General features: G+C 43.6%; 1 protein-coding gene across 1 annotated transcript; it reads left to right on the forward strand.

The window, feature by feature from the left end:
* Positions 1 to 3,614: 3,614 nt before the first annotated feature.
* On the forward strand, positions 3,615 to 25,226 carry LOC147729186 (uncharacterized). Its single transcript, XM_086959807.1, has 3 exons — positions 3,615 to 4,039; positions 4,315 to 4,778; positions 25,161 to 25,226. The coding sequence occupies exons 1-3, from the start codon at positions 3,619 to 3,621 to the stop codon at positions 25,224 to 25,226; spliced, it is 951 nt and encodes a 316-aa protein (XP_086815933.1). The 5' UTR covers positions 3,615 to 3,618.
* The last annotated feature ends 1,507 nt before the right edge of the window (positions 25,227 to 26,733 follow it).

Consider the following 26,733-nt stretch of genomic DNA (forward strand, 5'->3'; position numbering starts at 1 on the left):
CACTAACTTTACTGTTGCACTCACTGGAGTGGGAATAGTAATTTTTACCCCTACACTATCCAACCCTTACCCTACTGTTGCACTCACAGGAGTGAGAATAGTATTTTTTACCTCTACAGTATCCAACACTTACCCTACTGTGGCCCTGAAAGTAATATGAGTTGTAATGGTATGCTTTTTACGGGTATGCCTTGTAATGGTGTGCCTTGTAAAAACATAAGTTGTAAAGTATGTTGAAATGTAAAAACTGCGTGGTAAAGGTATGCATTGTAAATGTTTGCATTGTAATGTCATTCATTAGGTGGGAGAGCTGACGGACTGTGTGAGGAGCGCTGCCTCTGATGGGTGTGGGGAAGGCCAGCTTGTAGTTGCTGCTCCTCTCTGAGATAGGAGGAGCGCTTTACTGTATTATCCAAAGCGATGTGCTCAACATGTGGAGAACGCTTTCCCCTCCAGTTACCCATTGCAGAGAAGGAAGTGCATGGTGAGTGCTGTGTACTGACATCTTCTGAGGCCAAGGCGTGAGCTTCCTATAGAGAGAGAAAGGAGCACAGGCTGCTCATTGCAACACCACATGGCAAAATCCCTCTTTAGCACAGCCCCTCCCTTTGAAAAGGGAATCACGAGGGATGTAGCAGCCAGAAGGAAGCCAGAGTGAAGGAGATCCCTGGGCTTTGCAAAGCTACCAGCACAACAGCGTGGAATGTCCAGCACCTCCCGGCCACGCTCCTGCAAGCCCCCTGGTCCTGCAGCCCCAGCCACACTGAAACAACATGCCTCCAGTGAAGGAGAGGAGTCCCATTGAGCGGTGCGGGGTCCACCGCGCCAGAAGGAAGCTCCATGAGGCTGTGCCCATCTTTGAACTCCTCGCAGAGAGGGAAGGAACCTCATCAGAGGTCCATCCACGCCGCATCCTCCCTTCTATAGCCACCCTCACCACTGCACCCAGGCAGACAGCCCGTTAGGAGTGCTCCTTCCGTGTTCCAAGTAAATGGGCGAGAGCAAGGTCCCCTGTGAGGACTCCTATTAGGACACAGACCAAAGAATATTAGGTTCCTGCCATAGCTTTAAGCTGCACCTCATGGCCACGGGCAGCTGATGGAATACAAACCTGATTTTCTGTCAGTACCCTTCGATACAATTTCACATTATATTTTACTATCTCGAATGAAAAATTGCGGTATAGCACAGATGGCCTTCACTTGGACACAATCTTTCTTACCTAATCGCAGGCAAGCGGTTGCCTTAGGCCTGTTCTTTTCAAGAGAACCGCTACTTTCGACTAATGTGCCAGAGGGCTACTCTCTGACTCCCCTCTTGTTCAACATCTACTTGGCCCAATTCAGTGGATGTCATCCTACCATCTGAAATGTAAAACAGATAGTATAGAAATAATGCTAATAGGTAAAAACAATCCCTTCAATCCAGTCAAATGGTGACCAGAAGACATACCTGTGCCCCTAATACAGTGGAAGTAGTCCAGAATCTTTGGGTTGAGTTTGACGCTACTCTTTCGTTCCCGCCACAAGCTTTGGCACTGGCAGAAATGTGTTTTAGCCTAAACAAATCATTACAAAAAAAATGTATCGTATTCCCTTTACTGCAAGGAAAACATAGCGGAAGCTCTATTATAATGTAGATTGAACTACTGCAAAAGCCGGTATCACAGATGTTTCAACATGCGGCTGCTCGGCTAGTTTTGAAACTTCCCTCTCGCTCCTCGCCTACAGCAGAACTTAAAACTCTTCATTGGCTGCTGATCCATAAAATAATTTTATTCAAGCTACTTTTAATTGCCTTTAGAGCAATTAGGAAATCAGGGTCATCATACTTAACCGTGAGGTTTACACTTTATGTAACTACTAGAACACTTAGATCCTCCTCGTCCAACCTGCTCAAACATCCCCCCTAACCATTTAGATTATAGAGGAAGAAAATCCATGGCAAACCTAGGAACAAGAGCGTGGAAACTACTACCGACAAAACTAAGACTGCTGAAATCAGAAACGCTCATTAAGATGACTCTTAAGACTTGGATCTTCATCTCCTGACTCACTTTGTCTGTTTTTGGTGTAATTTAAAAGGGTTTGACACTTCGCTTTGCTTTTTTAGTGCCAAGATGCTCCTTTTGGGGTGATGGTTGTGCTTTATTAATGTAGAAATGTAATCAAATCAAATACCACTGGGGCACCTTTTCCTCTTGCTGCATTTACGGTGGTAGGTGGGTCAGTATCCCTGTAGCCTACCTGTAGCCTACCTGGGGGAACCAATGTATCTTAAGAAGGTTTATTTCCAGAACTAAAGTACTGGGCTCTATACATTTTGGGTGATTGATGTACCCCTTTCTAGGGCCTTTTATGCCCTAATGTTGTGCCCTGCATGATCAGGACAACCAGTACTGTCACGTCTAATGTTTTCATGTGGGATTGTAACAGGTGCAAGTTTTAAGGATTTACCTGGTACCCTAACTGTTATTTGCATAATTGCCTTATGGCAAAGTGATTTATGATATATGTTATGACCATGACAAGCACCTAGTGGCAAAGTGAAGTATGTGATTTATGTTGTCAGTGGTTTACATATCCTGCAAAGTGATTTATAATCTGCATGATTATGTGAATGTGATCCTATTTGGTTTATATGCATTTTTATGACCAGTGCCTAGTGGCACCGTTATTTGTGTGATGAAGTTCCAATGTGTTTCATGTAGAATACAAAGTGAAATTTTCGTATAAAACTGTGTGGATTCTCTTTTTGTGGTGCGCCTAGTGTGTCACTTATTTGTGTGTGTGTGTTGCAAAAACACTATGCATTATGCCACTGGGATAAGCCTGATTGCTCTGCCAAGCTACCATGGGGGTTAGCAGGGGTTATCTTGGGTGTGTAAACTCCCTTATCCTGACAAGAGTGGTGGGTTCTGCCTGGCTTAGGTGTACACCCTAGTCAACCAGAAACCCCATTTCTTACATTGGTTGTCAGCGGAGAGGATAGGACTTGGGTTTGCGCAGTACCAAAGTGACTCAGGGCCCGATGTAGGTAAACGCGATTTCAAAATACCGAGGCGGGCCGAATCGGTATTCTGAAATCGGAAAACGAGATGTAGGAAAAAAATACCGATTGAAAACCGATTCGGTCGGCATCGGTAATGAGATTCGGTACGTTCCGATTCAGCTCGGTCCGAATCGGAAATTACCGAATCGGCCAACAACGAATCGGAAAACACCGAATCGGCTACCACCGAATCGGATATTTCCGATTCGGCGAATACCGATTCGGTAAAAGCCGATTCGGTAAAAACCGAATCGGCAATCATAGACCCATGGCGAAAAAGCCCATAGGAATGCATTGCATGAACCGAATCGGCTTTTACCGAATCGGATAATACCGATTCGGATTTTACCGATTCGGATTTTACCGAATCGGTAAAAGCCGACTCGGCAATAGGCGATTCAGCCAATGAGGTGGCTCCCCCTCCCCCACCCAAACAGGGAGTGGCAACCCTGGCAGGTGCAGCCAATTAAGAAGTTTCTAGAAGTTTCTGGAAAGCCTGCCTGAGCCCAACACACAGTTAGCAGCAGTGGGAGAAGGAGGTTGCAGACTGAGCAGGAGCAGGAGAAAATGGCAGATCAGGCAGGAAGCCAGAAGTCCTCCCAAAAGAGGAAGCCCAAATTCACCACCACAGAACTTCAGGTGCTGGTTGAGGAGGTGGTGAGGGTGCACCGCCAGCTCTTTGGCAAGCTGTCCCTCAACGTGCCAGACAGCACCAAGAGGAGATTGTGGGCCGACATCGCCCAGAAGGTCAATGCTGCTGGAGTCACCCCCAGGTCCATTGAGGAACTTAAGAAAAGGTTTTATGACCTCCGCAGCCTCACGAAGAGGAAGCTGGCCGACCTCCAAAGGCAGGCTGGACACACCGGAGGAGGCAAGAACCCGGCGCCACCCCTCACCGAGCTGGAGGAAATTGTCTCCAGCACCATCGAGAGGGAGAGCATCGTAGGGATCGGGACCCTGGACAGCACTGCGATGGCCACAGCTACAGGTAAGAAGCATGCGCATCATGACACACCCTACCAGACACCTCCCCATTAGACACAATGCATAGGCAAACACCAGCACTGTACTGTCACCAACATACAAGAGACAAGCATCATGGTACATGTAGTCAGCAGAAGTTAGCCAAATATGTCAGTGCAGAATCACAAGACAGGAAACAGTGTGACACGGTGTAAGGAGATGCAAGGACATGTGGAATGCCATAATTGTACTGACTGTAATACATCGGCACTCAGTTTACAAATGCTTCTTTGTACCTAGGGGCACCATCAGGCAGCACCACTGTGGCAGCAGAGGGAGCTTCGACTTCAAATACTGCAGTGGCAGGGCCGAGCACCAGCCAGCCTGGCCAGGAGGAGGAGGATGAGGATGAGGAAGGAGACACCCCAGGGCTTGGAATGGAGGGAGTCCTGGTGATTGATTTCCAGGCAGTGCACTCCCCAGTACTGCCCAGCTCACCCCCCTTGCAATTTTCACCATACAACTCCCCTACAAGGCAGACCATTCCGCCGACAACAGCTCCTGCCACAACCGTGGCCTTGCCACCCGTCCAACCTGTCGTGGGAGCAGGGGCTCCGGGACCGGCCAGCACCACACCACCACCAGTGGCACCCCAGCCCACTCAGCAGGCCGGAGGCAGCAGTGCCAGACGCCGTGAAACCACCACCACCACTGCTGCACCAGCACGGGAGGGCAGTGTGTTCCTGGGCCTGGAGGGCCAGATGGTAAAAATCCAGCGCCAACAGGCCAAATCCACCATGGCCTGCCAACGCCAGCTCCTGCAGCACAACCTGCAGATGGGGGAGTTGGTGAAGGGGTTCCAGGCTGTTGTGGACAGCAACAAGGAGGTGGCAGCAGGGTTGGGCAGGCTGACCACTGCCATCACCCACTCCTCTGCCAGGCAGGAGGAGCATGAGGTTGCGCGCAGGAGGGATGCCCGGGTGCTCAACCGGGCCATGGCCCGCCTTGCAGCGGCGACCGCACAGCTGTGCCATCGCAGCTCAAATCAGGAATCGGCACTCAGTCAGCATACAGCTGAGCTGACTAGGGGGATGGCCAGGATCACCACGGCCATGGAGGCCATGTTAATATCAAACGCCGCCTCCAATCCTGCCCTGGACCTGGGTGATGCTGGAGACAGCAGCAGCCGCAGCAGCCCGGCCAGCGCTGCTTCAGAGCCAAGGAGGAGCACCAGGCGATCCGCTGATGCTGCTGGCCATTCGGAGGGGGCCGAGGGACACCCCAGTGGGTCTGGAAAGCGGGCCAAAAAATAGGCTGGCAAGGGGGGATGAGCACACCAGAACCCTGGACTTTATTTTCGTTAACAATCTCCATTATTTGATGCACATCAGTGCTGTAACTGTGGTGCATCATTATTAAAACTTTTTTTTTCCAAGCAACATTTAGCTGTCTTTGCATCTGTACTCAGTCAGAAATAGTTCTCAGTGATCTCCTCACGTCTGTATCTGCCATCACATGGCGTACACACCCCAGCTGGCTGTGTCAGTGGCACAGCTTCGTCGTCGTCATAGTCCTCGTAGTCAGACAACTCCACCTCAGTGCCCTTCTTGACCGCAAGGTTGTGTAACATTGCACATACAGCTATGATCTTGCAGCAGGTGATGGGGGTATACTGCCTTGCACCTCCACTCTTGTGCAGGCATCTGAATCTACTTTTCCAGATGCCAAAGGTCCGTTCAACAACATTCCTGGTGCGTATGTGGGCCCGGTTATACCTCCTTTGGCTGGGTGTGGAGGGGTTGAGGTAGGGGGTGAGTATGAATGAGCGGAGGGCATATGCACTGTCGCCTGGAAGAGAAAGGGGTCACATTAGACACATGCATACATGTATTACACCTACCTACTATGTGTTATGGGGGTCTGATGATGTGGCTCACCTAGGAGGTATCCTTCTCCAAAATCGCCAGCCATCAGCCGTGCATATATGCCGCTCTGTTGGAATATATATGAGTCATGGGTACTTCCTGGAAATTTTGCTACCAGGTCTGTGATGGTGCACTTGGCATTGCAGATCACCTGCACGTTGATGGTGTGTGTAGATTTCCGATTGCGGTATATGTATTCGGTGTCCGCTGGTGGGCAAATCGGAATATGCGTGCCATCTATGCAACCGATGACTTGGGGAAAGTGTGCCATCTGGTAGAAGTCCGCTTTGGTTTGTAGCAGTTCTGCGTGGGTTGCAGGGAATGAGATGTATTGGTCCATCCTGTCTATCATGGCATCAAGGAATATGTGGAAGAACCTTGACAGGCTGCTCTGGCTCACCCCTCCTGCTGCTGCTACTCCACTTTGATAGCTGCCAGACGCTACCAGGTGTAGGCTGCATAGCACCTGGACGTGCGCAGGGATGGCGTGTGCCCTTGGGGTGTGGTGGTCCAAGTATGGCTTAAGGTCCCTGATGAGCTCAAGTATGGTGTCAGAGTCCAGCCTGTATCTCTGTAGGATCTCAGCCTCAGTGAGCATGAACAGGGTTATCCTCTGTCTGTAGACCTGTTCATTTCTTAGCCATTCCCTCTGTCCTTCCTGCTGTAGCCGTAGCCGCCTCGCAATGACATAGAAAGCTGCCATCCTGCAAGTTGCAATGCATTTTGGGACTGTTTATATGGGTTGGAGTTGGTTACCACCTGATTGCAATCCATGGTAAATACCGAGTGAATTCTACCGATTTTGAGCCGATTTCGGTGTTTCTGTGCCTCCCTACATCTCCCCAACTGTCGGAATCGGGGAATTTCCCGATCGGAGATTCATACGAATCGGCATGTTTTCCGAATCGGATCATGTCCGAATCGGTATTTTTTCCGATTCGGTACATGGACCGAATCGGTGATTTTCCGATTCGGTGTCACTAACGAATCGGTAGTAGGACCGAATCGGTGATTTTCCGAATCGGTGTCACTAACGATTCGGTAGTAGGACCGAATCGGTGATTTTCCGATTCGGTGTCACTAACGAATCGGTACATGGACCGATTCGGTCTTTGTAACCGAATCGGTGTTTTTCCGATTCGTTACATATCCGATTTTCGGTATGTACGTATCGGATTCTTTCACATTCGGTACACATTCCGAATCGGTTTTCTATCCGATTCGTTCTGTTTTTGGGTCCCTACATCTCGATGGCTGTTTACCGATCGGTAAGGGCCAAAAATCGGTATTTTCGGCCGATACCGATCGGTAAAGCCCTACCTACATCGGGCCCCCAGTGGGCACATTAGCAGCATTTAATGTACAGGCCCTGAGTCCATGGGATACCACTTTTCAATAGACTTAAAAGTGAATCAAATTTGCCAAACAGGTTTAAACCAATCAGACCATGTACAGAGGAGAGAGGGATTAGCACTAATTAGCAGGTGGTAAAAGTCTTAAAGAAGGTCGGGAGAATAGACGAAGGAAAGCAAGAGGTTTAGGGACAGCCCTGCGGAAAGGGCCATGTCCAACACTTAGCGCAGGGGTCTCCAACCCGGTCCTGGAGGGCCGGATCCATGCCAGATTTTTAAAATAATTACATGTATCTCAATGGGGATATCCCAAAAATCTGGAATGGATCTGGCCCTCCAGGACCGGTTTGGAGACCCCTGACTTAGCGTATAAAGCACAGCTAACAGAGTGTTGCTCTTTTTTATAATGGACCATTTATGCGCTGTAATGTGCCTCTTGCACCAAATATTACACCCTCATATGTATACTCGGCTACTGATTCCAGCGAGTTGTTGTTCAAGCTGAATGCAGGTGCTGTGGACCTCTCTGTGGTGATAGATATTGTTTCATTTTGGAAGTTCAACTTCCACACCATAGGCGTGTGCTTCTGAATACTTCACAATGGTATTTTTTGTAAAGTTTTATGCAGCATGAACTCGACCCGAAGGTATCAGATCGCTTTACATGAGCATCAGTTGTGTTACAGATACATTCATTTTTTTGTTAGGCACTAGTAGGTTAAATGATTTGCCCAGAATCACAGGATGTTGAGCTTCGTTACCAAGACTCCAACCGGTTCCCAGATTCAAGTTCGACCTCCCATCTATTAGGCCACATCCTCTCCCCATATTCTGTAGGCTTACCGTTGCGTGGTTTAACAAAACAACGTCTTCATCATACATCATGTTCAAAGCATTAAAACCTCCAACCTTGGGGGATGGGAGTCGACCTTAGTGAGTGTTGTTGTTAACGTTGTCAAACATAGCCTTGTTTCAGTCAATGGCTGGTGAATATTTCAGCAAAAGTGTTGTTTCGGTCCGAAGTCTGATTCTCATCCATGTGTTGGAATATAAAAGATGCATGCCTTTAAAAGCACGGCTGCGGCACCGCATTGCTGGAGTTTCCACTACAGTGTTTTGCCCTGGACTGCATCAGAAAACATACGTACACGTTTTGACATGGATTCCTTGCTTTATTGATTATTAGTGCGAACGTCAGGATGTAGTTAACCAGAGTCCCTGAAAAAGCCAGTTTGATTTGGGGCAGCCTGTGAATTAATCTCTGCCCAATTGGTAAGTCAGGTTTTTAGTTTTTTAAGTTCGACAATATCAGAGCAGCAACGGAGATAATGCAGAAGTTGATTCAAAGCAAATGGAACAGGACAGGAAAAAGCTCTCCCACCTCATTTGGAGTTATGAATATGGGGAACAGTCAGGAGCAGCATATGACTTGATCTATGGATTTGTGACAGTAGTACTGCAGTCTGTCTTTTAGGTATGTGGAAGCTCCACCCATCAGAGCCTCATGAGTGAGGCAACAGAGCCTAAAGATGATGCACTTCCCAAGTAGACGCTAGCGTGAAGTTCTCAATATAGGCGTCGATGGGGAGCCTGCTACGATATTACAGACCAGTCATGCAGCTGTATTTTCACCACATGGAGTTTGGCCAACAGTGAACTCATTTGTGCCCATGAGTAATGCATTGCCATAGTCAAGGCAGCTTATATAACTAGGACCAAGACTCAAGTCTGCCTTGCAGAGAATTGTAACCCAGGGAGGTCTTTCCTCAGAAGCTGTATGGATGCAAAGCATGCCCCACACGTGTGGGCAATCTGATCCTTTATGGATAGGGCCTGAACTAGTTTAATGCCTATATTTTTCACCACAAGCTTGGGGGAGGAGGCAGCCACCAGTTCCAAGGGCCACCAATCAAGGGTGCAGAGGTCCCAGGCTATGCCGAACAACCCCACCTCTGTTTATTTGCTATTAGGTTGAAGGCAGTTTGCCATCACCCAAACTGTGATCCTTCGCATACAGTCCATAAATCAGGGCTTTACCCTATCAGAATTTTAGCCAAACAAGATGATCAGCATGGAATCATCCACATATTATATCACACCAAAGCTGCAATATTTAACAGTCTGGGCAAGGGAGACTATGTAGATGTTAAATAACGTCAGATTCAAAGACGAGCCCTGAGGGCCCCTTTTCGTTAGAGAGATGGAGCAGGTTTTCTATGACCTCAGCATGTTTTCTTTAGTCTGATTGACTAAGAAGTCCAAAACCTATACCAATGCATTGCTCCTGACACTGATCTTACGCTGTCTGCACAGCAGTATGTCATGGCAAACAGTGTTGAAGGCCGCTGACAGATCTAACAGCACTAGCATGACAGGAGAGCCTGAATCTAAAGACAGTATGAGTGACTGCCACCAGTTATGTCTCAAGGCCATGGCCTGATCTGAATCCCGATTGATATGGGTCTAAAATGTTAAAATCCTCTACGAATGTCATGAGCTGTCTGTCATCCAGGCATTCCAGTATTTTCCCAGCAACGGGGAATGTAAGAAGGGGAGGTAATCAGGCAGGCTCTTTAGATCTGCATTTGCTTTTTTTAATATTGGAGAGACCAGAGCAGTCTTCCAGGTGAGTACTATTTTGGCAGTATTGAGAGATGAATTAAATAGTGAGAGGATAGTGGGTGCAACTAGAGTCGGGAGATTAGCGGTGACCCTAGGTGAACAAACCTACGCAGGTAAACCAGATCTAGCCAGAAGCCCAATGATATGATCAAATGTGCCCAGTTCAAACCTGTCTATGAGAGGGGAGAGGTCAGATGAGAGTGACATCAGAGCAGTTTGGTTGGTCTGACTCTGGCTGATGGGGATTTCTGGTAGATGTTTTTAATTTTTTTTTCTTTAAAAAGTTAGCCAAATAATCAAACAGTTGTTGTGAGGGAGGAATCATCATAGTACAAGCGCGTGGCTTGGTAAAGTTGTTGAGCACTTTGTAGAACTCTTTTGAACACTTGCCAGCAGTATCCATTTTATTAGAGATGTAGCCATTGTAGATTTATGGACTGCTCTGTCTTCCCTTCTTTTAAAATGCCACCATAGTCTTTCCAGCCTTTTACCATCCACTTTCATCAAACTAAGGGGCATATTATCAACAACTGGCGATATTTATTGCTAAATGAGCTTAGCGATATTTTTTTTATCGCTGCGCATCGCAGGATTTTATCGGACAGAAAATGTGCTATTAGCAACGTTTACCTCAAATGCGATAAAATATCCGGCGATAGCGGCACAATGCGTGAATATCGCTGGAAAACCAGCGATATTCAGGCAATAACGCCAATAGGGTCTTAACCTGAATATCCAACTCCCGTTGGATATTCAGGTTAAGAAGTGGTCTGAGCAGGCGTTATTTTTGGATATATTCCAGCTTAGCGCACATTTTTTAATCGATGTGCCTGCGTTGATAATAGGGGATAGCGATGTTAGCGACTGCTTTCAGTCGCTTACAGGTTGGGTACGCCCACTTTGCATGTAATTAGCGATAAATATTGCTGACATGCAAAACGGGCCCTAAACCGCTTGCTATCGCCTACAAACTGTCGCTAATTGCTGTTAGCGACAGAAAAAGTCCAGCTAAAGGAGCGATAAGGCCCTTGATAATATGCCCCTAAGTTCCATAGAAAACCAAGGTGCCTGAGGTTTGGAAGAGAAGGATCTGGATTAAGAGCTGGTGTTTTTGTGAAATGCTTCAGTGAGACTGTGGTGACAGTCGGAGAGTACAGTGCCAACATCTGAGCACTAGGTGACATCCACTGGAAAGAAAGATTTAGAAAACAGTTCATTTGAGATGGAGTTCCATGCTCTATGATGGTTTTTCACTGTTTTAGCCGACTGATTGTCATGTTAGCCAAAGCAATCTGCCACTTGATTAATTGGAGGTCTGTCCCAGTCAAGTGTAAGTGACATACACTTCCCAGCTGATATGAATAGGAAAAAATTAAGTATAAGATATGACCCGCCTCATGTGTTTGACCTACTACGATCTGGCAGAGGCCAAGCATCTCCCCATCCGAAAGGAGCTGGGCAACCCCCGGCACTGCAGTTCCTTTCCTTTGAAAGTTAAAGTCTCCTAATTAGAGGAAGCTTTTGTAAGACAGTGTGACAGGGGCAATACGCTCAGCTAGGAGCCAGCTAAAATCTTCTTTTAGTGCCTGACGGCAGTAGATAGGGGTGCCCTTCCAATGATGAACATTTCCACCCAGTCTGCTCGCAGGGATTCAATAGGATCAACCTTCACTTTGCCTCCGTGTGTAGATTCCCCGTCTATCCTGACTTGCTGATAGTTGTCCAGTAGCGAGAGAGGGAGAGATAGGAGAGGAGAAGGATAATAGCGTAGGATTAAGATAATAGCGTTGCTGCAAAATAGTTTGCCTCATCATCCAACAAGACAATCAGCCTGTAGTTAGAGAGCAAAGATGTCTTCCCGGCCTTGTAGATTAGAGTAATTATCAAGCCAAGCCAGCTGTAGGGTATTACCTGGTGAAGCAGAACATGATTAAAACGCAGGCACAGGTGTTTTGCCTAGTGCTGCAGATTTTTGTTGTAGCTGGCCTGTGGCAGGCCATTGGGGCCAGGTGCCCCATCCCTGCATCCTGCCATTTTTACATTTGTGACTACTTCCCGAGAAATTTCTTTCCAGTCAGAGGAGGGCGGTGATGTGGGGGGATAATGCTTGTTTTCATGTCTCCCATGTCTGATTTATCTGGCGATGCTTTGTGCCCCCAAACATTTTTTGCAGGTAGGTTACACATACTCTTTCGGCAATGTTAGATAAGCAACTGGCAGTCTAGTTTCCACAGCGTTGTTCACCAGCCTCCAAAATACTTACATATTTTCTCGTTGTGGCTTCGAACAAATTCTGCCAATCCTGGTCCCTCTCTTTTTTTTATAGTTCTCCCATATTATTTTTATACAAGCTTCTCTACTTACTTAAGGTGGGCATCTGGGCCAGCGATGTGTGATTTCTGTGGGATAGCCTCAGAGCATGATTTCTTTTTTGTTGCTCCCAGCTCTATGGATGGTTTCTTAGGGTAGATGATTGGTTTATGATGTGTAATTTTATGGCTGTGGGTTTTCACAGGCAGAAGTGCGGCAGGGAATTTGTTCCATTGACCTATAGGTCAGCTTCAATTGCTGCTTAAAAGTCAACAACACTAGTGTATACACTTACATCAACATATGACTTTCAGGCATAAATTAATCAATCAATCAGTAATTTGTAAAATGTACTACATACCCGTGAGGGTCTTAAGGCCCATTGGAAGGGACATTATTAGGGCAAAAGATATAACAAATACCTATGCGGGTTATTACACTGCCTTATACAAAGAACAGACCACGGTAGGAGATGTGCAGATTCAGGATTAACTCAATAGAATAAACTAACCCTGGGCGGAGTTCACGTAGTCACGCTACGTGGACCTCCACAAATTGGTAAAAAAAAACTCTGCAAGCTACATGGAATTCCACGAGCACGTGGAGTTGCTTGTTCCCTCTGTTTGCAATGCGTTTTTCCTGTTAGGGAGGCGTATTGCGTGTTCGGGGGGAAATATCTCGCAAACTTGCCCATGCAGTCGCCAATAAGCACAGCCATCTTGTTTTTCACTTGTCCCGCCTGGTCGCGATGCATATTTCCTGTTCCAGAATGCAAATTGCATGCTCCCGCCAGTTGGTGATGCGTATTTCCTGTTTGCGAACGCGTTTTGCTTATTTCCAATGTTTTTTGAGTGCTCAATGAGAAATATCACACAAACTTGCCCATGCAGTCACAACGGGCACTGCCATCTTGTTTTTCACTTTTTTGCTATGGTTCTGGGCCTTCAATTTCTATCCTCCCTCTATCTTTTCAAACATTTGTTTCTGGAAACTTTATTTTTAATTTAGTTACTTATTAGTATTACTTGGTAATTTTTTAACGGTGACGCATCCTCTGTTACGTCACGTGTTGCTGGGTGCTGCTTACCCCAGTCCTTAGTAGAACCTTTTTGTAGTTTGTTAGTGAGTGTTAAGTCTTTTAGCACTAGCAGAACATTAGCAGCAACCAACCAACAATTTGGTGTATGCAAAAATGTATGCATGTGTCCTCCATCTATGCATTTTTAAGGAGTAAAATAAATGGAAATGCAGACTTTGTGAACAATTGGCCCATCTGGAATAGGTGGGCTAGGTCAGGTGATATTTAGGCTTAGTTAGTATTCTGGAATCAGAATGGAACACTGGATTAGTGTTCATAAATATTAATTAGACGGTCCGCGAATCCCACAACCATATTAGATAGGTCAATTTTTTTGCAATTGTTGTTTCCTTTTTTGTTTTTTGGAGCGTTTTAAAAAATATTTTAGACGTTTAACACCAATCATCAATGTTTGTCTCTTTCTTTCTTTCTTTCTTATATCTTTCATGATCCAAATCCATGGGCAAGAAGACAGGGTCATTGAAGTTGGCTGTAGTAACTGCACAAGATGCCGGCCCGTACCGCTCCTCTACCGGGGGATTCTGCTGCTGGCCCCAGTAAGTCCTCCTGTTGTTAATATTAATAATTATACTTCCCTAACTTTAACTACACCTTATTTTTTTCGAACTAATATTCCTGTTTCCTAATTTTATTTTTTACCAATTCTTCTTCGATCTAGACTATCTGGTTCCAAATTCTTGTTATCCCTGCCTCTAACTGCCAATGCTATGACTCTCTGTACTATTACTATTAGCCTGTCTGTAGCTAAGCTTGCCCAGTTGGTCACTCTTTATTTAAAAGGTTTTTCAACTCAGATTCACAAATAGCTCTAGCTACTGAATCGAGTCCTTTGGGTTGTCCTCTTCTAGTCTTCTTAATCTTGAGGATTTTCGACAATTCCCAAAAACAAAATACCCACCCAGATATTTTACTATTTTTGATAGGATAGGACATACTACTACTAGTTTACTCTACTCTAGTACCTGATTTGAACCAGTGATGTATGTTGTATATGTATGTATTAACTTTTTTTTCAATCTTGTTAGTGAAAAAGAATAAATAGGGGAGGTGTATATGGCATCTGAAAAATGTGTAATTTCTAGGCATACCGACCACCAGTGCCGGGGCCAGCGGCAAAGGCGACACAGCCCGTATGGAGGGAATAGAAGTTTTGCCAGCTGCAGGGGGTGATCCAGCAGCAGTGGCGGCCGGTGGTAAGTTATGTTCCTTACATATTGACATTACACTCGCTGCAAGGGTGTACACTGTACCGTTGAGAGAGACTAAGTTGTGAACAGTGGTGAAGTGTAGTGTAGGCAGGGCCTTGCTTGCGCACATTGCTATGTTAGCCTAGGCTTATTAGAAGTTTAAACACCATTTTGCCTTTTTGCCACTTTTGCACACAACACTGCATGTAACTGTTGTTGTAAGTTTGACTGCGTGAATATCTTCACATGAAAATGGCTTGTTTTCAACAACCCTAGACTTACATCGTAACCTTAGTCTGCACAGTGAGTTCTGAAGGCTCCAAGGGTATCATAACAATGTTAGCTGTTATTCAGGCTGATCGGCTCACGCTTGGACACAACATGCACGCAGCTGCAGCTAACTGAAATTCTGGCGCCTTTACTATTACACTGCATGCATGATTTTAGACCCTTGGAGAAAATCCTTTTCCAGAGAGTGATTTTGCAGAGTGATTTTGCAGATCCCGATGTGATTCACCTCTGCTGATCTTGGAGGTATGGGGTTCCCCATTCAAGCCTAAGAGACCTTCTAAATTTTATAATACAGGTGGCATTTAAAGCACTATAGGACCTGTTTCCACTATCATTATAATATGAGTTCTCGTTTTGTGTTTCATGGAATTGTAACAATGCTAATCATTTTATTTTTAATCATATGCCTGCGTCCTAGAGCACGCCGTTAAAATAAACATTTTTAACATTATTGTTTCTCTTTTTACTAATATTGTGGACTTGTATGAGAATAACAAACAAAAGAGTGTTCTTGATTCTCACCATTCCTGAGAGTAACCTAAGTTGCATGTTCTGGGTTGTCTAATCATTGGTTCCTTTGCTATAGGACGAAGAGCTAATGTGACACTGATGCTAGTCAGTTAGTGGTTCCAGGTACTGAGGTGAGTTTTTTGGTCCACCACAATTCACTGAGGTCCTGGTTCTCTGTACACAGTTCTGTGTATGAGCAGAATCCCTGCAACATTGCTTACCAACGTTCCAAAAATATACAATCTCTTTTAAAACAACCAACATTGTCCACTAAGAGTGTTTTCAGAGGAACTATACCGTGCCACAACTGTGGACATTGCAGCAGTATTATACCTGGTAATATTCTCTCTCACCCCACGAAAGGCACCCTGATTCATCTTCAAGTGAACGCCACTTGTGATACAACCAATGTTGTGTACATGTTAAAGTGCCCTTGTGGCCTCCCATATGTGGGAAAAATGGAACGTAAAATCAAAACAAGACTGACTGAGCATCGAAGTAATATTCGTACGAAGAACCTGAAGTCCTGCATTGCCGCACATTTTGTTGCACAATCTCATAATCCGAGTCAAATTCGGTTTCTAATTTTGGAGGTGGTTAACAAATTACCTCACAAAGACAACAGCAAACACCTACTACAACGTGAATTACATTGGATATACCTTCTTCATGCGCTACAGCCGCAGGAACTCAATGACAGATTAGAATTTAGCTGTCATTTATGATCACTGTCTGAGTATTCTGTATGTTGTATAATGATTTACTTGATCTCTCTTTTGCCTGTCAATCTCCACCGACTTTTATACCCTCAGTGTATTCATTCTACTATATTTTCAATGTATTGACTCATTATCATCTTTTCTCTCTTATTCACAATGATCCTGTACAACCTTGTGCACATTTTTTTGATTCCCACTATTCATCATTTTACAGGTTTGCATTTCTCTCTACGTCTAACTTTTTTTCTCCTATACGCACTTTCCCATTTCTTCACCCTCACCCACCTTCCGATCTAAGTTTCACTGCAGAGCCCTATTTTTATGTTCATGCCTTTACTTTCTAATCAGGAGCATGTACGCATGCTGGGCGTCTTCCGGTTTGCCGTTTGGTCAGACTGGACCCATTCACCTTTCCCACCGTAATTTATCGACTCCCATGCCTGGTAAGCGACATTAATTCGGGTTCGTTGTTCTGATTTGCGGGCTGGTACTCACTGGCACCGATCTAACTGCATGTACGGCACACTATATTTTCCCACTAGATCCCGCACTCTTGCGGCACAACTATAACGACTTTCACCCCGTGACTTTACCTTTATAATTCACTTTCTCCACCGCCTTTAGTCCACTACATTTTTAAGTTCGGGCACTGTTGAGTGTTAAGACCACTGCATGGCTTTAGATACAATTCAACGCGGTTTGATTTTTATTTCGCACTAACTCCATATTCTCAATGTTTCCCCATAGCCACGGGTGCACATTAGTTTAGTTTGATTCGTATGAATACCCGTAAGTTCACGGGCACCTTGAGCACTCTCCCTATCCAGTCTTTCAACTTAATACAGCTCCTAGATATCATCTTTCTATATTGTTTCTTTTTCTTCATTCCTAGACATATTCCCCCTGAAGAAGTGCTAACTAGCATGAAATGCATCAGGGCTTTATTATATTATGGAATTGTAAATTGGAGTATTCATTCATTCAAACTCTTCAATTATATTGTTTATATCAAGACGCCATTAACATATGAAGAAATATGCAAAGATGAGATGGTTTTGATTACCATTTGGATCATGCCAATTAAAAACTACTTTGCCAATTTCTGAAGTATATTTGAACACTTACTTATCATAGCACTGTCGTGCAGCAAGAGTGCCCAGGGATAGTCCTTACCCCTTGTAAGGCTTTCTATGTTCTGACATTATTTTGCACCTTTTGATCCAGAAGGTGATCTCCCGGAGCACCTATAAAATTGCTAATATCTTACATTTTGGTTTACATCGTTTACTTTGGAGTGCAGCGGTTATCATTTCTTTGTACTTTCCTCTGGCGCTAATATTAAGCCACCTGATTGATTTCAGGTTACTGATCCACGTTCTCCTCGCCCTTTGCAGGATACATTGCTCTCACCACCCGATGGAGGAGACAGAGGCAAAAGACGGGGAAACCAAAAAAGCTGTGAGCCGCCCGCAAGGCTGAAGGTAAAGGCAGGCAGGACGACTTTCAGCGTCATCGACCCCAGTTTCAGAAAAAGAAAGTTGCTCCTTTAACAGCAAGGTATGCCACAGATAGTCAGAACACAGCTTCAGAACCTGACGTGGGCACTGACGCTGTTAGACAGCGAGGCGGAAATTACAGTAGTGTGGGAAGCATTGCGTCTATTTCTGAAGGTGACAGCAACTGACAAGTTTGTTGCTGTTGAGACAGCTGACACTAGAGTGGCTCCCCCTGAAAGACTTTATGAAATAGTCCTTTTAATTGAAGGTGACATACAATGTACTATAAAGGGGGTATTATGGGAGAATCTGACAATTACCTATGACATTTTGTTGTTGGAAGCTGGCTGCCCCCACCCTTCATTCTGGCTGCTCCGAGAGGAGAGGAGGTAATCCTCCCTAGTTTTGCAATTACTGTGCCAAAGGAGCAGACCCTGCATTTTGCAGAAGAGTGGGCTAAGGTGCCAGCACCAGCATTGTACCATACTCAGTGTGGATGCGATAATTTTTCCCCCAGACACGAGATACCATTGCAGTCTATGCCACAGCCTCAACCCCAGTATCCCATGCAATGTGAAGCAAAAGCTCCCTTGGCGGAAATCCTTGAACAATTGGAATATCAAGGTGTGATTGGAATGTGTGTGTCACCGATGAATAATTCTCTTTTTACTGAGGCTAAGCCTGATGACTCTACCGTTTGGTATTGGATTACTGGCACCTTAACTCCCATTGTCGGACATGCGCGGTACAGAATACTCACAGTTCTGCCCTTGTGGATAGTCTCATGCGTAAACAGTTTAAGACCACACTTGCCATATCCAATGGCTTTTTTAGCCATAACCTATCCTCTAATAGTAATCAATGGACAGCTTTCACTAGTGGCGGCAAACAAAATCTGTTCCGAAGATTGGCTATGTGCAATAAGAACAGTCCAGGCGTCTTTGCCGCCCACATAGGATCTCTTTTGGAGAGACTCGATCCTGATGCACGCTCATATGTTGATGACATTTATCTCACAGACGACAAAGTGTGGCCGCATCTGTATCGCATTGACTGCATGATTTGTATGTTTGCGGACTTCGGTTACAAGTTTAACTTTACAAAATCACACATTACAGAGTACACAGTTGTTGATCCTCGGCTATGAGCTCAACAATGAAGGTCGAGGTTTGGCACCTCACTTCCTGGAGAAATGTGCACTATGGTGTGCTCCTACAACTCTGAAGAAGCTACAATCTTTACAATCTTTACTGGGTTTTTAAAATTTCGGGCTTACTTACATTCACGATTATGCCCAGCCTATCAAGCCGCTTTATGCCTTGATACAACTTACTTTCTCCAAATCTTGCTAGCTGCCTGAGCATTCAGCCATCTTGCAATCTTTGCAGGCTAATCTTGTAGAATCTAAATTCTTACTGAGTTGTGACAACCACACCAATCTGGTAATAAGAAGTGTGCCTGGGGCGGTGGGTTTCACGTACCTGACTTTTAATTAGAGTGACACAGTCCCTATCGCTTGCAAGTCACACTTGTAGACTTTGGCTGAAATGCAATTTTCCTCTGTGAAAAAAGTTTTGACTGCAGTGCAGATGGCAATTCTGAAAGAAAGTGCACTGTCGCAGGAGAAATGCATGTTTAATTGTTCCACCATAATCTGCCTTAGAGGCAGTGACAAAAGCCAGTGTACCAAATTGAAAAGCTTTGAATCCTCATGGAATACAATGGGCAACATCTTTGACATCTCCGGATGTCACTTTCATTAGCGATTCCTCTTTGCAAACTCAGGAGCACTTACAGTATGAATTTTTTCATCCAGCTCCTCTGATCATGCGCCTGCTAGAGGATTTCCATTGTATCATTTACATGGACGGATCGGTGCAACCCGCGACGGAGTCAAAGCATGCGTATTCAGTGGCCTGCGCAATAGTGGTTGGTACTATGGTGAACGGAGAGTTCAAGTCTGATGTCTTGCATACACAGACATTAGGAGACTGTACCGCCTAATTGGCAGAGCTCCATGCTCTGGTGCTTGCACTGGGGTATGCTGACCCTTTTGTGACTACTCTTATTGTAAGTGACTCTTACTACTGTGTAAAGTCTTACAACGACAATTTATTATTTTGGACTCAGAATGACTATTGTGATTCCAAAGGCAGCACAATTAAACACAAAAAATTCTATGGGTTTCAGTGGCCGAGCTTAAAGAACGGCTGTCACTGATGTTTGTAATTCCTTCTCTTGGTCACTAACACATGGGGGTACACACTGTTGGTATCTGTCTTGCTGACAAAGCAGCAAAGACTGCGGTTGCGACATATGTAGTAGCAGCAGTTACATGTTCCAAAAGTAAGATTGATGATGGCATCTTGGCAGCCATTGCTGCAACACAGAAGGGAGGTAATTACCCTTGAGGTTTCCCTTCTAAATACTCTTATCATTTAAGTCCTGATAAAGTTCCCTGTGTGAGAATTAACGACATTGGTGACAGGTTGATTACCAACGTGGACCGCAGGCAGTTTTTGATAACAGCGGCTCACGAGGGCATGGCCTTGGCGCATGCCGGAGTGTCAGCTACTGTATCTCTCTTACAACAGCGTTACTGGTGGCTTGGATTGTACAAACAGCCGCATGATTATGTCCTTCATTGTGACATATTACGTCAGATTAATCCATCCACTGCTGCGCGCCCACCCCAGACACAGTTGTACATATCTAATAAATGACTTGGGTGCGTTTATTTAGAGCACTGCGGTCCTTTCTCCTCAGATACAACTTAGTTGCACTAGATTCGTGCACACACTTTGGGTGTGGTCACAGAGGAGACTGATGCCTGCACTGTCATCTGGGATTTGCGTGTCTTTGTGGGAATTTTTGCATGTGGTACCTTTCACTCAGACCAGGGTCCAGCGTTCGCCTCTAAGGCGTACAAGGATGCCATGTGTTCATTGGGGGTCCAAGTCAAATTTTCAGCTCCATACAGGACTGAGGGTAATAGTGTTGTGAAGCGGATGTACCATGACTAAAAGCAATGCTTGACAGCTAAGGTTTTAGGTACTGGCCGGAACTGGCTAGCCCATCTCTACAGCATCCAACGTGCTCTTAATAATCTCCCTTGAAAGTCTATGGGTGGGCGGACCCCATACGAAATGCACTTTGGCACATTGAGGGTTTAGACATGGCAGCGTCTGCTACATCCACTGATGTAGATGAACATTCTGCTGTTTACAGAACCTACAAAAGACCAGAGACAGTCTTGCAAAGGAACATTTACCCTCCTCATCTGATGCTGCTCTTCAGATTCCGGTAGTTGGCTGGCTACCCCGAGTCCGTGATCTGGTCCGTGTGAAGATGGAGAAAAAGAAAGAGTTTGGCCCACCATATCGAGCACCAGTTCCTGTACTTGGCGTGCAGGGTACGAGAACAGTCATTTTGCCTCCACTTCCTGGTCGCAAGGAAAACAGTTACATTTCCATTGACAATGTCAAATTACAGCGAGTGGCTGATTCTTCTTAGTGTGACTCCAGCTGTCTCTTGCCACCGGGCCTGACGTTGCCATTGAGATGCCTACAGTTACAAATCCTTTATTGAATCCACCGGCTGATGATCCCCTTGATGATATTGAGTATACTTGTTTACTGCACTGATTTGGCAATGCCTGATTTGCAAACAAGTGCATTTAACAAATCTCACTTTTCATTTGACACTGACTCTACCACATCAAAGTCCCCATCAAAGGTTTTGATTTTTGCTGTTTGGTTAAAAAACATTTTTAGATACCCCCATGGACTTACATTTGGCTGGTGCTAATCTCGATTTTTTTATTCATGTCAATTGGATTTGTGGTGTATTTTTTCCGATTTTTGAATGAACATTATGTTAAAGAAAGATCTACAATTAGACTAATTGATGGAACTTTGGCACCCCACTCCTCATCTCACATCATGCAGAGGGACCAGACTTTTGTTAACATCACAGCTTGGCCCGAATTAGATGGGATTGTATGGGATGCTGTTAAATTTCAGATTCATGGCACAGAGGTTATAAATGTTCCCAATGTACTATGTCTTTCAATGGGGAATGTAGTGAAATTAAACATATGCTCTGATGATTGGGATGCCCAAGTTGTAGAGGCTCTATTTTCTGAATTGAAATATTATGCTGCTTTTGAAGATTTGTATCGAGATTCAGCCAAATATGCAGAATTATTTTGCTACCAACATTATGGCAATCATTTTCTGTATAAAGCAAACACATTTAGAAATGTGGTTAATTACACACAATGGGACCATTATCCTGCTCCCGTTGAAGGCAGCTTGAAAACTCTTAAAGAAGTTTATTTTTTTTACTAATTTTAATCAGTCCAATCCTGAGGCATTTTATTTTAAGATGACTGCTAAGTCCTCTTCCAAAGTTAGACTTACCCACACTAAATTATTGTATTCAAAGTCCTTTATCGATTAATTGGCTATAGGAGGCTATGAGCTGTGGAAAGATACTGTTGATCTTAAATCTGTTTGGGGTTCTAAAGGCTTGCAGCTACAAGGCACTGTGGCTTTGCATTGTGCATGTCTCATCCTGAACAATATGTTGTTTTTGAATCCAACTATTTCACAAAACACCTGCTTTGGATTGGCTACGTCTAAAAAATTAAATGCTCCTTCTCTTCCTGATTTGTGAGAATACCCTACATGGTACAATCACACTGATAGGTTTCTCACTGAGTTAAAATCTCTGATACCAAAATCCTCTTTTAATGTTTCCAGTTTTGATTCCCAAGGTTGGTTGTTATGGCAAAAAAGTTCAGATTTGTGCCAACATCGTTTTCAGGGTCTGGCCCCGGGCTTTACAAAGGTTAGGGTGGATCCCCGTTTTGAAAGTGACCATAATGTTACTACCTATTTGGTAGGCAAATTATGTCAAAGTTGGCTCAAATATTCCACCTCAGCATCGGTTAAACTCCATTTGTCTACATTGACTGAAGATGTTTATCTAAATTACTTTGTTAAAGTCCCTGCAGGTGGGCGGTCAAAAAGATGGATTTATGGATTATATGCTGTTTACAACAAAGTTTGAAAACTATCCCAAATAGATGCAGCATCTAGATTACTTGCTATCGACAAAGCTAATTTAGAAAAAGTGCTTGCAGTTGTTGATAGCAGTATTAACACCCTTTCTTCCCGATTTTACACACTGGATAATATTGTTTCATCTGTTGGTGATATCGTACAGGATGAAATATCTGTTTTGTACCATGGTCACAATCCATTACATTCCATCATACAATTTGCTTGGACATTACAAACGTTAAAGGTTGGTAAAGTTCCATGGGATTACATGAATACTTCTTCCCTATTTTTACCATTCATTTTGACTGTAAAACAACAATTTATGTCTATGAAGGATGCTGCATATTCACTTTTGCGTATTGAAAAATTAGAACCTTTACCATTTTCTGTGGCCGATTATAATTCAGCTGTATGGCTCATTCATGGGTTAATAACATTGCCTTTTCCCTTATTTAAATTCGTTTCATGTATGAAGTACTATGCCATAGGCAGATATGAACCTTTGGGAAGTACCTATCTCCATGAAGTTTGGTCTCTGCCATTCACCTATAGATGCCTGACGAAGAGAGAAGAAGTTTATTTGAAGGGTGAAGATTGCACTTCAACACCTGATCACTCATTAGTTTGCAGGAACATTCAGTTGCACGGCTCTTGTATTTCTGACGCACCAAATTTAGCGTGCATTTTAAAAGGGAATCTTGTCCCGGCTATAACTTCGACTTTCACATTGGTAGCAAACTGTAGCTATTTGCTTTTCACTAATGATAATTGCTGTTGTATGCTGGAAGAGATTCCGTACATTGTGACTGTTTCCCAATGTGTAGTCTGTTGCAAAATGTGCTATTCCCTCCTCCGCATGGGAAGTTCGATGTATCTATCTGGCCTTCCATTCCGACCTTGAAAGCAGAGTTCAACAAGATGAGTCGAAAAGTGAATTCCTTTTCAAATATATCTCCATATTACCATACTATTCTCTTAAAGTATCGTGCTGATCAATATTGGCTGCTTATTCATTTTTATTATAATAATTTTGGTGGCAATCATGCAGTTTTATTGGCCTCTTTAGAAAGAGACATTGCTAATTTGCAGAAAGTATGTTCTAAATCCTGTGATCTAATCTCGCTTGGGGATTTCAATTCTCACACTTGTGACAAGATTAATACTTCAGCGTGTGGGTTGTTAGATGATGATAGCGAGTGTGTCTCTCATTTTAGTCACAATGATTCTGTTAGTGGTTTAAATAGACTTCTAACTATAAACAATCATGTGTTTTTAAGCACTGCTGAAATGGAAACTGGTCAGTTAGGATTCACTTTTTTTAGTTGCTCCTTTTTTTCCACTCTTGATTATGTTTTAGTTTCTGACTCGCAGTTCGAGATTAATTGCTATGCTGCTCTAATCACTTTTTCTATTCCCTCCTTAGTGAAAAGGGAATGTTCACTTAAATTGCATATGAAACCAGTAATAGCAAGAGAGAATGAAATTGTTCTGAAATGGGAGAGAATTGATGTAATGAAGTTTTTGGATAATTTAGTCTGTAATCGATTAGCAGTAATAAAGGTATGCCTAGACCCTCTATCTGATGAGGACATGGTCACAGCTTTTGAGCAGATATTACTGGAAGTTAAGAAGAATTTACCTCAATCTATACCCAATGGACAACATAAAAATATATCTGGTTTGATGAGGATTGCGAAAAATCACTTAGAAATCTACATATGGCTTTAAAATCTAAACCTTGCAAGTCATCCTTGGTTAGATCATTGCGACAGGCTTATAAAAAAGCAAGGGTATCGAGGCTGAAAGCCCTAAAGGAAGACTGGTGAAAAAATCTGCAAAAGGTTGCAGTAATAAAGAGTTCACAGGCTTTTTGGTCTGTGAATAATGCATCATTCCTAAAAGATGAACGCTGTATGTCTATAAACAACCATGTTGAGCAGGAGGAATGGGTTACGTATGTTGAAGGGCTATTTGGAACTGTTGAAAAGGCAATTTCTCAATCTACCTCCACAAGCTTAGCTGGTTTAGGAGGTGGTGCCCAGTTTACACTGGAAGAAATAAAAGATGCTCTAAATCAGTTCAAACGTGCAAAGGCACCAGGACCCAATGGCTTTCCAATAGATCTTTTTCTAGATAATCAGGACCTTTGGACCCCACTTTTAACTAATGTTTTTAATAAAATTGCCCAAATTGGTGTTCCTCCCTCATGGATAACTACTGTAGTTGTCAATATCTACAAAAAGGATGATAGGTGAATCCCTAAAAACTATAACCTATATCTTTGATAGATTCAACTGCAAAACTAATGGGTCAGTTGCTTTTGAAGAGGCTTGAGGAATGGGCTCTGGAGAATAATATTGAAATGAAATGAAATATTATAATCCCATGTCAGTTTGGGTTCAGAAAAGGAAAAGGTATTCTGGATCAGTGTCTGAACCTAATAATTGCAGAGTGTGCCACAGCAAAAAAAAGCCCTTTGACTGTGTGGCACAGCCTAGGCTGTGGCAGATCATGGAGGCAATGGGGCTTGATATACAGATCATTATCATTTTTTGTGATTTGTATTCAGGTGCCTCAGCTCATGTTCGTTATGCAAAAGGAGGTACTAGGCACTTCAAAATGGCTAGAGGTGTGAGACAGAGGTCTTAGCACCCTTTTTATTTGCACTTTCCACTAATGATGTCGAATCAGCTTTGCAGGGATCTACTCGAGATGTCCTGAAGCTTGATAGTGCAAATAATCAGTTAATTATGTTATGTTAAATCTACATTTCAAGCAGTTGGGTTACATCATCTGTTCATAGATCCCACAACTTGCTGGTCTATTTCTAAGAACAATTTAAAAAAATAATTTGTTATCTAGATTACAGGTGTCCAATTTTAAGATGACAACTGTTAGAGCATTCTTGGAGGTTCCAAGCATAAGCAAATGGATGTGAATGCATTCTATCCATCGTTCATCACTAATTTACAGCATAGATATATTTTGGTTAGATTTCAACTGAATTATATTACCTTGATGTTAGGTCTACCTCATTGTGATATCTATGTAACATCTGAATTGCCATTTTGCACATGTGATGATTGTTCTATTCAGAAAGATTTGCATTTCTTGTTTATTGCTAATCTTTTTGTGAGGAAAGGAAAAGGTTTATTGTCCCTCTTATCCGTGAAATGAATTTTAGGCAGTGTTGTGTGACCCTTTCTTATCTGCAGTTATTACCTGAACTTTTACATGTTTTTTGTTGGCATCCATTTATCTGCTTGAAAAAAATTCATCAATCTGATAGTTAACTGGAGTTTTATCTGTGTCAATTTTGTTAACCACTGTATGTATATATGCATTTTGTATAATCTTTGTAAGAAGAATAATGCTGTTTTTATGTGTCTTTTTTGGTAAGATTGGAAATTGTTTTATCTGTAGAATACTCTTTATGCCATCATTTTGTTGGGAAAATTAAAGTTATTTCATATTGACTGACTGACTGATATACATGTTTACTCAAATTCCACGCAACCGAAAGGACCCTAGGATCAGCCCAGCTCTCCTACGGGTGGCCAGAGCCTGGAACGCCCTCCTTCTCCACCTCAGACAGACTACATCACTCCCCATCTTCACAAGAAACCTCAAAACCTGGCTCTTCAACAGAACCCCTCCTTGATGGACTGGAACCTGTGAAACCCCCCTCACCCAGCGCCTTGATACCCTCATGGGTGAGTATAAGCGTTTTACAAACGCATGATTGATTAATTGGTTGACTGAATAGATGGATGCCTGGATGGTATTCATCATATATAGCATAGGTGGAGACTGTCACTGGATGAAGAGTCTTAGTTTGAAGAGAATGTAAAAGAAACCATGCCAGAGTAGCAAAGCCAAGGATAATAAAACTAAGTTGTATTTTCAGAATACACCCCTGACTCACAGTAGTGTAGAAGCACAGCATATATATTGTGTATTTATGTTGTTATCAAGTGCCTCCCTCCGACTCCGAGGCCCGCTCTCTACCTATGTTAATTTATTTCCAACTGTGTAGGCTGCCATGGGTGGCCTATCAGTTGCATGTTTACTTTTTACACAATCAACCAAATCAAAGTACATCATGTCGTCCCATATAAAAGCAATGATTATTTGGATCAGAT

This window comes from Lissotriton vulgaris, chromosome 2_2 (assembly GCF_964263255.1).
Source record: "Lissotriton vulgaris chromosome 2_2, aLisVul1.2, whole genome shotgun sequence".
In the NCBI taxonomy this organism is placed as follows: Eukaryota; Metazoa; Chordata; class Amphibia; order Caudata; family Salamandridae; genus Lissotriton; species Lissotriton vulgaris.

What these genes read in the sequence shown, in the direction of transcription:
- LOC147729186 (XM_086959807.1), top strand. Translation starts at nt 3,619, where the DNA reads ATGGCAGATCAGGCAGGAAGCCAGAAGTCCTCCCAAAAGAGGAAGCCC. An exon ending in TGCGATGGCCACAGCTACAG is followed by an intron (nt 4,040 to 4,314) that starts GTAAGAAGCATG and finishes CTTTGTACCTAG; the next exon opens with GGGCACCATCAGGCAGCACC. An exon ending in TGGGCCTGGAGGGCCAGATG is followed by an intron (nt 4,779 to 25,160) that starts GTAAAAATCCAG and finishes ATTTGTATTCAG; the next exon opens with GTGCCTCAGCTCATGTTCGT.